Source organism: Eupeodes corollae, chromosome 1 (genome assembly GCF_945859685.1).
Source record: "Eupeodes corollae chromosome 1, idEupCoro1.1, whole genome shotgun sequence".
NCBI lineage: Eukaryota > Metazoa > Arthropoda > Insecta > Diptera > Syrphidae > Eupeodes > Eupeodes corollae.
In genome coordinates this window covers 280,550,111-280,564,636 of record NC_079147.1, presented here as the reverse complement: position 1 = coordinate 280,564,636, position 14,526 = coordinate 280,550,111, and the positions used below count along the sequence as shown (strand labels likewise).

At 36.3% G+C, this 14,526-nt stretch overlaps 1 protein-coding gene across 2 annotated transcripts in view; it reads left to right on the top strand.

The window, feature by feature from the left end:
* LOC129953875 (fat-like cadherin-related tumor suppressor homolog) overlaps nucleotides 1–14,526 on the top strand; it is a 91,001-nt gene that overhangs the window by 40,452 nt on the left and 36,023 nt on the right. For both annotated transcript variants that reach the window (XM_056067395.1, XM_056067396.1), the window contains exons 2-3: nucleotides 3,626–4,601; nucleotides 12,059–13,166. In XM_056067395.1, the coding sequence (XP_055923370.1) occupies nucleotides 3,681–4,601; nucleotides 12,059–13,166 (2,029 nt within the window). In that variant the 5' untranslated portion in view covers nucleotides 3,626–3,680. The remainder of the gene's footprint in view (nucleotides 1–3,625; nucleotides 4,602–12,058; nucleotides 13,167–14,526) is intronic.

Sequence of the window (14,526 nt, the reverse complement as noted above, 5' to 3'; positions counted from 1 at the left end):
ATATCATTTTATGTCTCACGGAAAAAAAATCTTACGCATTTTAAACTCGCCGTACGGTCGTCCGTCTCGTGTGAAATAGGCCATAGTAAACTAATAAAATTAACTAAAGCTTTCACACTTGACGGAGACGGCAATAGTGCGCTTTCGATACATGTTGAAAACCAATTGAGTTAAAATCAAAAAATTTCTAAAATATAACCAAAACGTAGACGATTCACGGGAAAAATAGGTTATGTGTGAAAAAGTCCGTACGGAAAAAATCTTACGAATTTTAACCGTACGGACGAAACCGTCTGATGTGAAAGAGGTCTAACTTAAAGTGTTGCAAAGATTTGAGCTTATGTGGGTTCAGATGGGACAATCTTTAGGATCTTCTACCTTATCAACACAGACTCAAACCTTTTGGTGCAGAGTTATTGTAAGTTTATAAGCGAGCTATAGAAGTGCCAAAAAACAAAGTTGGTTTCAGCGTACATTTTTGCGACAATCACCGGCTACTACATACCTTGAACGTCAGTAGATATTTTAAAGTCATCTTTTCTGCCCTTCAAAGCTCATTTGCGAAAAGGGTAAATATTCCTCTTAGAGCTATAATAGGCACCATTTTCTCAATTTTTTTTACAGAATCCAACCGCAGGTAAAATAGTCTACCGGATTGTACAATATCAAGGAAGATATGGGCTACCTATAACAAGCACCGTTCTATCATTCATTTTCTCTGTAAATGTCCTGCCCTGGCCGGTTCTAGAATGTTAAGCTTCGGAAGGGCATTCTAGATGAAGTTTCCAAAATAAAAATCAAAGACCTGATGTCTTCTCTGAACGAGACAAAATGGCTCTAGGATCGTTAGATTTGTCAATATAAATCCATCATAATATTATCTTTATATATTTTTGTTTTTCGCTAAGTCAAACAAGTTTATGGTATCAAAATGGCGCTTTCCAGCGCTGATTGAGTCGCACAGCCAGGGCTGCTTGTGACTGCCATCTCTACACATCAACCTTAGTTATTAAGCATCTTTACTGTAAGGGTGGACAAACTTCTGGAAAATGCGGAACATGCTGCAGGAAGAGGGGACGCAAGGGAGCTGTATAAAATCACTAAGGACATTGTAGGACAGCGTAGTAGCACTAACACTAACCATCCCGTGTTAGATCTGAACAGCAACCTTTTAGTGACGATAGAAGATCAGCTACAAAGATGGGAGGAGCACTTTTGTGAGCTGCTAAATAATGACTACAATGCTGAATTGATTCCACAATTGAACAACATGCCCAGATCTTCTAGGGGTATTGACACCAGTCCCCCAACAAGTGCAGAGATAAGTAATGCGATACATCTTCTAAAGAAAAGCAAAGCAGCTGGACTTGATGGTATTACCGCAGAATTCATAAAAGCAGACCCTAAAGCAGCTTAAACTCGTAGGGCTGTCTGGGAGAGTGAAACTTACCCAAGGGACTGGAAGGATGGAGTTATTGTTAAGTTACCAAAGAAAGAAAACCTCAAAAACTGTAATAACTGGCGCGGTATAACAGTTCTGTGCGTTTTTCCTAAGGTAATGGCAACTATTATTCTGGAGAGGATTAAGTCCAGGATCGAGTCTACCGTCCATAGGCACCAAACGAGATTTCGCAGTGGCCGATCGTGCGTCGATCACATCAACACCTTGCGAATCATACTCGAATAATCATCTGAGTACCAATCACCGCTGTGCCTAATGTTTATAGATTTGAGAAGGCGTTTTTTCGGGTCAATAGTGAATGCATCTGGAGATCGCTTATTGCCCTGGAGATCGGAATCCCTGAAAATGTTGTCGCTGTTATTAAAGAATCGTACAACAACGCAAGGTGTTTTGTGTTGCACAATAGACAGCTTTCCGACTCCTTCGATGTGCGTCAAGGAGTGAGACAAGGAGATGTCTTATCACCAATTCCGTTTTTGCTGGCCATTGACGATGTGATGACTGCCACGGTGGGTACAAATGAAAGAAACTGTATCCAATGGAGTCTGTTTGGCAAGCTTAGCCACATAGATTATGCTGACGATATGTGTCTCATGGCAAACAACACGACATGCTTAAAACCGATGTGTGATTCGCTGCAATTGAATGGAGAGGTGGCTGGCCTAAGGATTAACACAAATAAGACCAAGGTAATGACCACGGGCCAAAGCACACAAGTTATTCTAAGGCAGGGACCATAGAAGAAGTCGAGCAGTTTAATTATCTGGGAAGTTTTATAGCTCTCGATGGTGGAACGGACCTGGATGGTAACAGTAGAATATCCTTTCTCATGTGTGGAACTCTAGCAAAATATCGCTACGCACCAAGTTGAAACTCTTCGAATCCAACGTCAAGTCAGTGCTGTTATATGCTTATGAAACATGGAAACGCTCTGAGAACATCTCGAGCAGACTACAAGCTTTCGTTAACCGTTGTCTGCGCTCTATTTTGAAGATCCGGTGGCCGCAAACCATATCTAACATTGAGCTGTGGAATAGGCCCAGCCAGAAAAAATTGGACGTAGACATCATGCATCGGAAATGGCGTTGGATAGGCCATACCCTGAGGAAACTTGACGACAATATAGAAAAGCAACCCGTCCAATGGAATCCCCAAGGTAATAGACGCGTTAGAATACCAAAGACAAATTGGAGGTCAACAGTTTTAAAGCAGGCTCGGTCTCAAGGTTTTCAATCGTGGTCACAGCTGGGGTAAGTTGTGGTGCATCGAGATAGGTGAAAGGATCTTGTTGCTGCCCTATGCTCCAGGAGGAGTTAAAGCGTTGCTTTACATTTTAATTATTTCTGTATTTCTGATATTTTTAAAAGAAATTGACCTGTGAGACAAAATACATAGGTCAAAAATATAGCGTTCATCAAGTAGTGAACTGTTGTGTCAAAGTTTTAACAACAGTTTCTTAAATTGGATTTCATCATACTTAAAAAAATGACAATATAGTGTAATATTTCGAAAAGAATGTTTGAGCCAATTAAAAATTGTGAATTCTGGTGTTCCCTAAGACACCCATTCAGGTCCAACTTTATTTACATCTCTACATCTGACTGCCTACTCTTGCAAGAAGACTTCTTGTTTAAATGTTGCAAACAAAAAACCATGAGTTTTACACGCAAGAAAATTCTTTAAGTAAGTGTCTGTTTTTGCTGACTTGGAAGTAGATATGATTGAAACATACATTTCCTGAGCATATTAGTTTTGTTATTAAAAAGCAAATGCAGTCCTTGGCTTCATGAAGATATTTTGGCGAAATTTTTAAGACCCTTATATTCTCTAACTACTTTTTATTACGTTGTCTTTGTATGTCCTTATTATTCTATACATATAATGAGAATTGAAACGATTTAAGAAATGTTGTTGCGTTTTTGTCTCCGTATTCTTCCTTGCTTTCCTGAAAACGTTCTACTTCCTTAGATGACAATTTAAAACATTGTTTTATAATAGTTTGGATTAACGTTAGATGTTAAGTCGTTTTTAAGAATTTATAAATAAGTATTGATAGCTTCAGTGTTTAACGAATTGAAATAAATTAATATTGCGACTTCTAGCTTTTAGCTTTTATTTACTATGTTCCAACTAACTTTTTTCTTTTTTCATTTATCTTTTCAGTGGAGATCTAAAATGGATCAACAAATTCCAATTAAACACCAGCGGCTGTAGCAATATGCGTTACAAAAAATGTGTCAACAAAGGCCAAATAAGATATGTCTTCTTTTGGGCAATCTTTGTTGGTTCCTTTAACTGCAGCGCAAATTCTTACCACCCTGATAACTACAGTATTTCTAGTATAAGTGCAGTTAGTAGTAGTAGCAGTAGCAGTAGTAGCAGTAGCAGTAGTAATAATAATAATATTGACGATTACGTTAACGACGAAATAAGACTGGATCATGATGCTTCTTATGTGTTTCGTTTCAAGCACAGCGTCTATAATGTTACCATTCCAGAAAATAGCGTGGGCAAGACGTATGCCTTGCAATTGCCCGACGAAGATAAAGTTGGTATACAAGTTGATGGTATACCTAATTTGGATGTTAAATATCGCATTATTAGCGGCGATCGGGATAAGCTATTCAAGGCCGAAGAGAGATTGGTCGGTGGATTTGCGTTCTTAGCTATCAAAACCCGTACTAGTAATGTTATACTTAATCGTGAGAAAACCGACGAATATCGATTGACTGTTAAGGCATTTGGCACACAACTCGAACCGAATGGTAAACATTTGTACGAAAGTGAAACACTGGTGCTGTTGCGAGTGCTTGATCGTAATGATTTGAGTCCGTTGTTTTATCCAACGGAATATTCAAAAACCGTGCCAGAAGATACACCGCTACATAAGAGTATTCTTCAAGTTAACGCCGAGGATGCTGATCTGGGGATAAATGGTGAAATTTATTATAGTTTTTTGCAAGAGAATGATAATTTTGCTGTACATCCGACATCTGGTGTGATAACGCTGACGAGGAGTTTGCATTATTTGGAGAAGAATATTCATGAGTTGACGGTGTTGGCGAATGACAGAGTTTCGGCAGCAAGTCATCGTCTAAATCAAGCTAGTAAAGCAAAAGTTATCATCAAAGTAGAACCGGTAAGTAAAAACAAATATTTTGTATTTTCATTTAGTTCATAAATTTTGTTGAAAAGTCGATTAAACATTGCAGTTATGTTGTAATTGCCAATTATATTAAACATTTTAAAGCTTGCTTTTTTAGACGAAAACTCCATTGAAATTTTATTTTTGAAGCCAACAAAAAAAGTATCCCTTTTAAGAGATCAGCAAATAAGATTTTTAAAAAGAATCAAATTCGTCTAAATAAATAATATTGTCAGTTCTGATGGTATACCACAAAGTTGTTGCCTAAGACCACTGCTCTTACGAAAAATATTCATAGCACATGAAAAACATTAATATGCATGCAAACATATGTTTGGTGTAATTTAATATATTGTTCATTTTTTCCCCAAAATTGTGTCAAAAGTGACAGATGCATCTTATGTACAGCTACGAGCAATGAAATAGTAGTGCCTGTCAGTTGAATTTATTCTACTACATATATTTCGCGTACTGTGGACTATCGGTCTCCATTATGCATTATTTCATTAACGATCATGTTTGACAACCCTGACTTTGAATTTTCAGGTGCCAAACTTTAACCGTTACTATTCACCTCTTGTTTTATTTCTTGATTTGATTTTCTAAGCGATTTTCTAATTTACAACGAAATATTCCATTAATGGTACAAAAAGTAAGTTAATATTAATTTTCAAGTTTTTTTTTGTTGTATAAAACAAAACAAAATTGGACTGTTCATAATTTAGTGTGACGAGAAAAACATTGTAGCGAAGAAAAAGGACTTTGATTCAAAATCTAATAAAACAAGGCAATGCCTACAAGAAGCTGGAAAAACTCGTCGGCTGCTCAGCCTCAATGATATACGCAATGCGATCACCTACAAAAAAATAAATGAAAAACGTGGTAAAAAGCGGATTCTTTCAGACGCTACAGTTCGACAGGTTACTCGTTGTGCTAAAAATCGACCAACAATGTCCGCTATAGAAATCCGCTACGAGCTAAACTTAGCCTGTGGTGTTCATACAGTACGCAGACGTCTACGAGAGCATACATTGAATGCTTGCAGCCCCCGCAAGGTGCCACTTTTGAAGAAAACTCATGTGACTCGACGTCTTCAATTTGCCAAAGAACATCTCACTTGGCCCACTGACAAGTGGATGAATATTTTATGGACTGATGAATCCAAAATTATTTTATATGGAGGTAAAGGCTCTCGTCAGTATGTAAGGCGCCCCCCTAATACAGAATATGATCCCAGATTCATCATTAAGACGGTAAAACATGGTGGGTCTAGTATTGTGGTAAGGGGCTGCTTTTCCTGCAGAGGTGTGCGTCTAATCCATAAAATCGATGGCATAATGGACAAGCAAGCTTACGTCGAAATACTGCGGAATACTATGCTGCCCTTTGCTGAAGATGACATGCCGCTAAAATGGATATTTCAGCAAGATAACGATCAAAAGCATACGAGTAACTTGGCAAAGGCATAGTTTCGCGACAGTGAAACTGAGGTTATGGATTGGCCAGCTCAATCTCCTGACCTCAATCCAATAAAAAAACCTATGGGATGCTAAGCCAAAAAACAACAACGAACTTTTTGCTGTAGTTCATCACGCGTGGCAGACAGACGTGAAGAGATGTCAAGGCCTTGTAGATTCCATGAAAAGGCGTTCTGAAGCCGTTATCAAAAATCATGGTCATGCTACGAATTATTAAGTTTATTTAAAAAAGTATTTTGAAACATACCGTTATTTTTTTCATATAATGTATTTTTAAGTGTCAAACTATTTCATTGCTCTTGAAAATCTAGTTGTATCATACATTAAACGAAAAAATATAAATTTGCGAATAAATAAATCTCTTTAGGTAGTAAAGCCCTGTATTCGACCTTTTTTCTGTCCCTTTCCCTGATAAAAATCAAAAAGATAAAACATTGAGTTAACAACAGTTTTTTTTGTTTCCTTAAATTTTAGATTAATGAAAAACTCTTTCGATAAATTTTTACAATTACATACTATTATAAAGTATCCTGCTAAGGTTTTACTAATGGGGTTTTCCATGGGTAAAATAAATCAATTTATTTTTAATCTTGATCAAAACACAAATTTCACCTATTTTTGAATTTCATTGGGCAAATAAATTGATTTATTTTTGATTTTAGAATAAATCTGTAAATCTGGATTTTTTTGTAGGTAGATTAACCTCTCTGTATTAATAGTAATACAATTATAAACACATATGTATATGGAATCACTCTAATACAATAACAAAAAAACAATTTGAATCGTGTTCCATGCGCCAAGAAAAAAAAATCAATTTTTGACGGGAGTCTGAATTTACCAATGGAAAGAAATCCCATTAAATATATTGACTATGAGAACATATAAGTGTAACAGACATACACCCATCTGTTTTTATTCTGGTGGTACATTTTTGAACTCATCACCCTTTTGAAACATTTTGCTCTGATCCTTAAAACAAATCTTTAAACCCCCTTTTTCAGCATTTTTGATCTGGCAAAACTACGATCATTCCCAATATTATAACCAGTGCTTAGTTCCAGTTCAATTTATTTGTGATTAAATTTGAAAAGAGTTTTTCATATTGCAATAGTAAAATGTAAAATTCAATCAAATGTTTGTTTTCTTTTTTGATTGGAATTGAAGCCTCCGATGCCTGTCAGCATTTCTCAAATCCGCTGGCCTTGATGGTATATTACCAATTGTCTGGAAAATGTGGCATTTTACTTTCGCTAATCTCTGCGTAAGATTTTTTTATTTTTACATTAGGATTGGGCCACTTTCCCTCTGAATGTAAAAATAAATTGTCCAATGGGGTAGCGTAAGTCGTGTAGAATTTAATGATTCGAATGACATCTAGTATCGATATATCGTAACCATCCCCAATGTCACTATCCATGGGTGGCACTTACATGGAGGCAAGCTTTCTTAATTCTACGTTTGTGCATCACAGACCTCCTTTTTGGAATGTTCAAAGGGGATTGCTCATTTTATAAGGGACATCCGGCCCGGAGTGTACACCAATAAATTTGGTATCAAATTAAAGGTTGTTCTAAGCCGGATATATGTGCAAAAATATTTTGTCGATAACTCATGGGAGATCCGAGATATTTCAGATTGAAGTTCGAAATGTCCAACCATTAAAAATCAGCACTTTTTCGAAATAAATTCTAATATCTTTGGATATAGAAAAGCTAGGAAAATCAAAAAGGTATTAAAATAAAGGTGTCAAAAATATCTTTCAAATGAAATTACATTTCTATGATTTATATATTTTGAGTTATTTTTAATCAAACCTTTGAATAACAGCAATTTTTAGGCAAACTTTTGTACAATAATATCTTTTAAAATTCAATGATGATATTAATTTTTTTTGGCACCAATAAGTGGCTTAGTTCACAACCTTTATTTTCATATATAATTTAGTAGGGTTTCTTCAACAATTTATTCATTTTGCCAAGAATAATTCAAAAATATGCTCCCAAAATACCAAAAAAACTTTTACCTAACACTATAATGTTAGAAGAGTAGCATGTGAGCGGTATAAGCTTAACATACAGGAAAGAGTTAACCACTCACGATATTAAATATTTGTCAATAAGTTTTTTTTTCCGTTATATTTTTTGGTTTGATGCAGTTGACATCTGGTTTTTTGACGTGATTTCTTCTTAAAATATGTTTTTTGACAAAAATGGATTACGATTCAACTTTTAATGAAAATCCAAGTAACGTAAATAGTTCCCAAGTGCAAAGAAACGAACCTAGCTCAGGAGTGGGAAATCGAAGACAGGTATGCGTTAATTGCCATTTCGAACTTCAATCTCAAATATCTCGGATCTCCCATGAGTTATCGACAAAATATTTTTGCACATATATCCGGCTTAGAACAACCTTTCATTTGATACCAAATTCATTGGTGTACAATCCGGGCCAAAAAAGAAGAATACCCCTTTCAAACATATTTCGACAATTCAAGAAGTTTATTAAACCTTTTGATCTGATCTAAATCCGATGTTGAGTCTCATCGCCAGAAAACAAAAAAAAAGTTCTAAAAATAGTCGACAACCTTTGTCTAACTGAAATCTTTCATGAGAGTTGCATTCCTCCTCTTTCAATTCAACCGAAACACCCATCAACATGCAATAGAGCCCTATTTTAAAGATTCTGTTTAGTACAAAGATTGTTTTTGTATGGGTATAGTGCCATTCGCTGGTGGTAAGATTTTAAAAAGACTCTAGTTTTCCCCCACTTCCAACGCTTTCTACCATCTTTCTACAATTGGAATGGATTAAAACATGGTTCTGTTAAGTTTGGTAGTTGGTACTTCAACCTTTACTTCTAATCATTTCGTAAACTAGTTCTGGTAGGATCCTACAGTCTTTTGAAATAGTACAACGATATTTCGCTAAAAACTAGCTTAATTGCAGAAATTGAGGTTTCTTCAAACTGACGACCACCCCTATTAACTGTGAGTACTTTCAAAGTATAGGTTATAATATTTAGACCAGATTAGTAGGAGAAGAGACCGCAAATTTATCTCCTCTATCCAAGTTTTTATTATGCGCACCGAGTTTCTAGTCGTGTTATCATATTAGTAGGCCAAGTTTATAGGTCTACAAATTGTAGATTACTTAGATTTTGGCTATGCTTGAGGAACTACCTTTGGATAATAATAAAGATACCGATCTAGAATCCGAAGATGAATTGGATCTACTTACAATTAGTTCTAGAAAAAGAGCTGATGCCGGATTGAATGAAGAACCAAATGAAGCTGTACTTCCAGAAGAGCTTGATGAGTTGTTGGGTGGTAGCGAAGAAATTTCGTATAATCTTCCGGGATGCAGTATTTCGAAGAAAAAATACCTAAAGAGGAACCAAGTCGTCAATGGAAAACTAAAGCTAACGATCTTGTAGCAGAAATTCCAGAGTTTTTATTGCAAGAAGGCCCTATGGAAGTATTTTTTAAGAGCTGCGTCAGTCCATCCGATTTTTTCGTCTATCTCATTGAAAGTGTGCTCGAAAATATAGTGTACCAATCTAATCTCTACGCGCCGATCAGAAAAGTAAGTTGTTAGATTTGAAGAAGGGTGAGCTACTATAGCTTTTATAGGAATAAACTTCCTTATGGGATATCATAAACTACCCAACTGCAGGCACATTTGGAGTGAAAGTGAAGATTTTGGGAGTCTTTAGTAAGTAAAACGATAAGTCGGAATGGATTCGAAATGATTCTGAGTAGCACACATACGACAACAGCCTTATTCCAAGAAATAACAAAGATCGACTTTTCAAGTTTCGTCCAATGATAGATTCGTTGAATGAAAAAATTCAGCACTTCCTACTATGGGACAAGACAGCTTTCCGGTGACGAGTCGATGATTCGTTTCAAGTGTAGAAACACAATGAATCAGTACAATCCCATGAAGTCAACAAAGAGAGGTTACAAATTATGGTGCTTAGCTGACCAACATGGCTACATAAAGAAATTTTCAATTTACTTAGGAAAGGACAAGCAGCTAGAAAGTAAATATGAAAATTACGGTCTTGGCCAAAAAGTAGTCTTGCAGTGACTGAAAAGGAGTGGGGCAAGCAAAACATAACTTTCTTTGACAATTATTTTTCGTCAGTGAGATTATTTAAAAAACTGAAAACAGAAAAAAACTCTAGCTTGTGGAACGAATTTGAAAAATTGAATAGAAGATACAAAAATGAAAGATCTTCGATCTTCGAAAGATGGGATCAGTTTTTATAAATGGAAAGATACCAGAACGGTACTGGCTTCAAACTATCAAGGCAACGTCGTTTCAACTGTTACCAGAAGGGATAAATCGGGAGTACAACACGAAGTCAGCTATCCTAAAGCCGTGAAAGACTACAACACATTCATGGGAGGAGTGAGCCATGCTGATCAACATCGGTCCACTTATGTGCTAGCCGAAGATCAAAGAAGTGGTGGCATCGTCTTTTTTGGGGAATGCTCGAAATTTGTTTCGTAAATAAATTTATCATGTACTGCCAAATGAATAAAAAAGTTCCTCTTCTGGAACATAAAAGATGTGTTACACTGGGACTTTTATCACATAAGAATTTACATGTTGACAGACGTGGTCTGAAAAGAGCATCACAGAGTGACGAATCTCCACAATGTATCAAAAACGAAGGGCCAAAGGAGAGTCTGTTTCCAAGGATGTTCGACTAAATAATCTAGGTGTTCTTTTATATAATTTTTTCATAGCTTGGTCAACAAAGGATTAATTCGTTTAAGATTCCTCGCATTTTAATAACTGCTGTTTTTGCAGTTCTTTTTACCTCCCTTATCTGTATGAAATCGTATTTTTGAAATAAGAATATAAGCAATAAAGACTCTGGCCAATTTGCTGGTCCGATTAGGTATTGGTGTCTAATCAAGTCGATTTTAGCTTTTGAAACATTGCTAAGGCATGTTGGTCTTAAAATTTTACACCAGACATTGAATTTCACTTAAAACACTAAAATTGCTCATTTAAACTATCCAGTACTTGAAAACGCTCATAAACAACCATTGAATTGTTGCTGTACCTATCCAGTTGACTCATAATAAAAAACTTCTACTTTACAAGTAGGCGTAAACAAGACTTCCTAACATCTTAAGGGATTAGTAATCATCGACAAATGTTACAAAAACCCTCAATATTTGGAAACAAAAATATAAAAATCGTCTTTGAAAATGTTTGTGCGTGTAAGTTCCGTCAGGTTAAGCAATTTAAGAACAGAACAAAAAATGTATCTATAACAGTTATCCTTTTTTCTACTAAGAGGTTGTTTTTCAGTCCACTTTCATATTACAAATACCCTCATTTTATTAAATCTCATTCATCATTCAAAAGAACGAAAAAGTCCTTGAAAGTCTGCGATTTTAGGTAAATCGATAAAACTTCCGTTTTCCAAAGAAATGTGTATAAATAATTGGCCCTAATTACAATAAAAATTACATATACGAAGCTTATAAATAATCTATTTTTAATATAATACCAAAATAAAATATCTTCTTACCGAACTTCACCAAGGTCTTGTCATTCTCCCTTAAAAAAAAAAACGCTTATGGCAAAATATTCTCCAGATTATCTTCGTTTTTCTTTGTCTAAAAATAAAGTATACTGGAATGCAATATTTTTTGCCTTCTTCAAAGTTGCGAACAGATTGGGTACTTTGCAAGTACATAAATAGGTTCCTGCACATAGTCATCATCATCGCTATTTTTTAGGGGACTCGAAAAAGCAGATACCAAAAATAATTTCAAGCCACATCATTTATGTTATACTAGATACAAGTAAAGTACATAAGTGTACTTTCAAAAAACATAACTTACCAACTTTTTGGATCAATACTTTACTCTACCTATGAATTGTCTTTTGTTTCTTTTTGAAAGTGTCAGAAATAATTTTCAACTTGAACTATACTTTCTATTTTCAGGTGAATTTATATCCCCCGGACATTTATGTAAGAACCTTGCCATATGTAGAAGAAGGAGCTAACGCCAATATATACGGCATCATAAGAGTTACCGACAAAGACCAAGGAATCCATGGCCGAATAAAAGGTGTAGAGCTAGTGAGTGGTGACCCGGATGGACACTTTCGAATAAGACCATCGCAGAAGCCCGGCGAATACTTTATTGAAATTCACAGCCTATTGGATAGAGAAAGAACACCCCAAGGATATAATTTAACATTTCGTGCAGAAGACCGGGGGATACCCCCACAATCTAGTTATAAGACAATTCCCGTTCATATCAGTGACGCCAATGACAATTCTCCAGTTTTTAATCGGCAAATATACGAAGTGACTGTACCAGAGACATCACCACCGAACACGCCTGTGATACGATTAAAAGTCACAGACCAAGATGTTGGCAAGAACTCGCAAGTATTTTTAGAAATTGTCGGCGGCAACGAAGGGGGTGAATTTCGCATTAATCCCGATACCGGAATGCTCTACACCCAAAAGAAGTTGGATGCCGAAACGAAGGCATTTTATACATTAACAGTGTCGGCCATAGATCAAGGGAACGTGGGCACACGCAAGCAGTCCTCTGCCAAAGTCAAAATTAATGTCCAGGACACCAATGACAATGATCCCATTTTTGATTTTATAAATAACACCGTTTGGATAGACGAAAACGAACCCGCTGGCACGACGGTCATTAAAATAACAGCGAGAGATAAAGACTCGGGCGAGAATGCTTACATATCGTACAGCATTGCCAATTTGAATGAAGTTCCCTTCGATATTGACCATTTTTCAGGTATTCTAAGGACGTCGAAACTTATCGACTATGAGACAATGCGAAGGGAGTATATTCTGAGTGTGCGGGCGTCCGACTGGGGACTGCCATTCCGGCGGCAAACGGAAATTGAGCTTGTTGTTAAAATTAAAGATGTCAATGACAATCGGCCGCAATTTGAACGTACCGATTGCACTGGTTATGTTTCACGGCAGACTGCTGTTGGCATGGACCTACTTACGCTATCAGCAATTGATTTTGATTCGGGGAATTTCATTATGTACCGACTGGTTTCAGGTAACTATCTATGTATATTATTATTTATTCATTGTGTCCACTGATAAAATTTATATGTAGAAAAGATATCGTTACTCAAAAATTACTTGTTTTGGTTTACGTTAAATGTGCAATTCATATTAACATCGTCGTCGTGCGTCGGTCTCGGCGTAGGGAGGAATTAATAAATAAATGAGAATCGACATTTAATACATCAACAAAAAAAAGAAGGGGGATGATAAAACTGCATTCCTAGAATTAAAAAAATAAAAACAGATAATTTGGGGAAATAAGGGGAGGTTATTAAATGTTATTTTGATGGCAAATGGAAACCGAATGGTCGTACCTTAACATGTAAATTGTATTGTATTGATTAGATTTGTATGTGGAGTATTATTTTTATTGCCTAGAGGTGTGTTATCTTTGGATTTGAATCGAAAGGAAAACAAATTAATATGTTACACTAAGCTGGGAGTTATTTGCAATTTGTATTGTTAAGGGTGGTCATTAAAAACAATTAATCATAGTTTCGAATTAAGGAAAAATAGCTTTCCAATTTGCTGAATATTTTCATTTTAATCTTCTATAGGTACGTAGAGGTTCATTCATTTCGTGGTTTCAAGTTGGTAGCGCTGGTATGTCCCACCTGTGGAGCTTAATTCCTATTTAAGGTTTCATGGATTGGTTAATGGACCGATTTAGGTAAGGTTAGGTTATAGTGGCTGTCCAAGATGGAAACGGACACACTTAGGCCAATTTAATGGCCCATTGTCCTAGGTAATTCCTGCGTTTTCGAGCTAGAGCAGGGCATGTGCAGCTTCTGCAAAAGTCATTTGAAAATACGCCTAGTCTCGTGGCGTGCTTTCCTATTAGACAGTGTCCATCGATTTCATCTGCCTTACAGTTACCTGGAATGTCTCTATGGCCCGGCACCCAGCAAAGGTAAATATTAAACTGCTGCGCCATCTCCATTAGAGATGATCGACAGTTATGGACTGTTATAGAGGTTGTAGAGACAGTGTCCAGAGATTTGATAGCGGCCTGGCTGTCAGAGAAAATACGGATATCAGTTGTTGATATCACGTTTTCTTTGAGCCAAGACAAGTTCCGCCTGGAACACGCTACAATGATTGGGAAGGCGGAATGAGAGACTTAATTTCAGTCGTTCAGAGAACACACCTCCACCAACCCCTTCTTTGGTGGACCGATTTACAATCGAGCAAAATGTATTATATCTCACTACGAAAGTTTTCACGCTTTACGAGATGCATTTGATTGTTAACGTTCACATTTCTGAATTTATCGTTTTTATCATCGTTCTTAAAAGAAACATACTTCACTTTGGTCGTATTTTGCATTTGGATTTTCATTTCCTTATAAA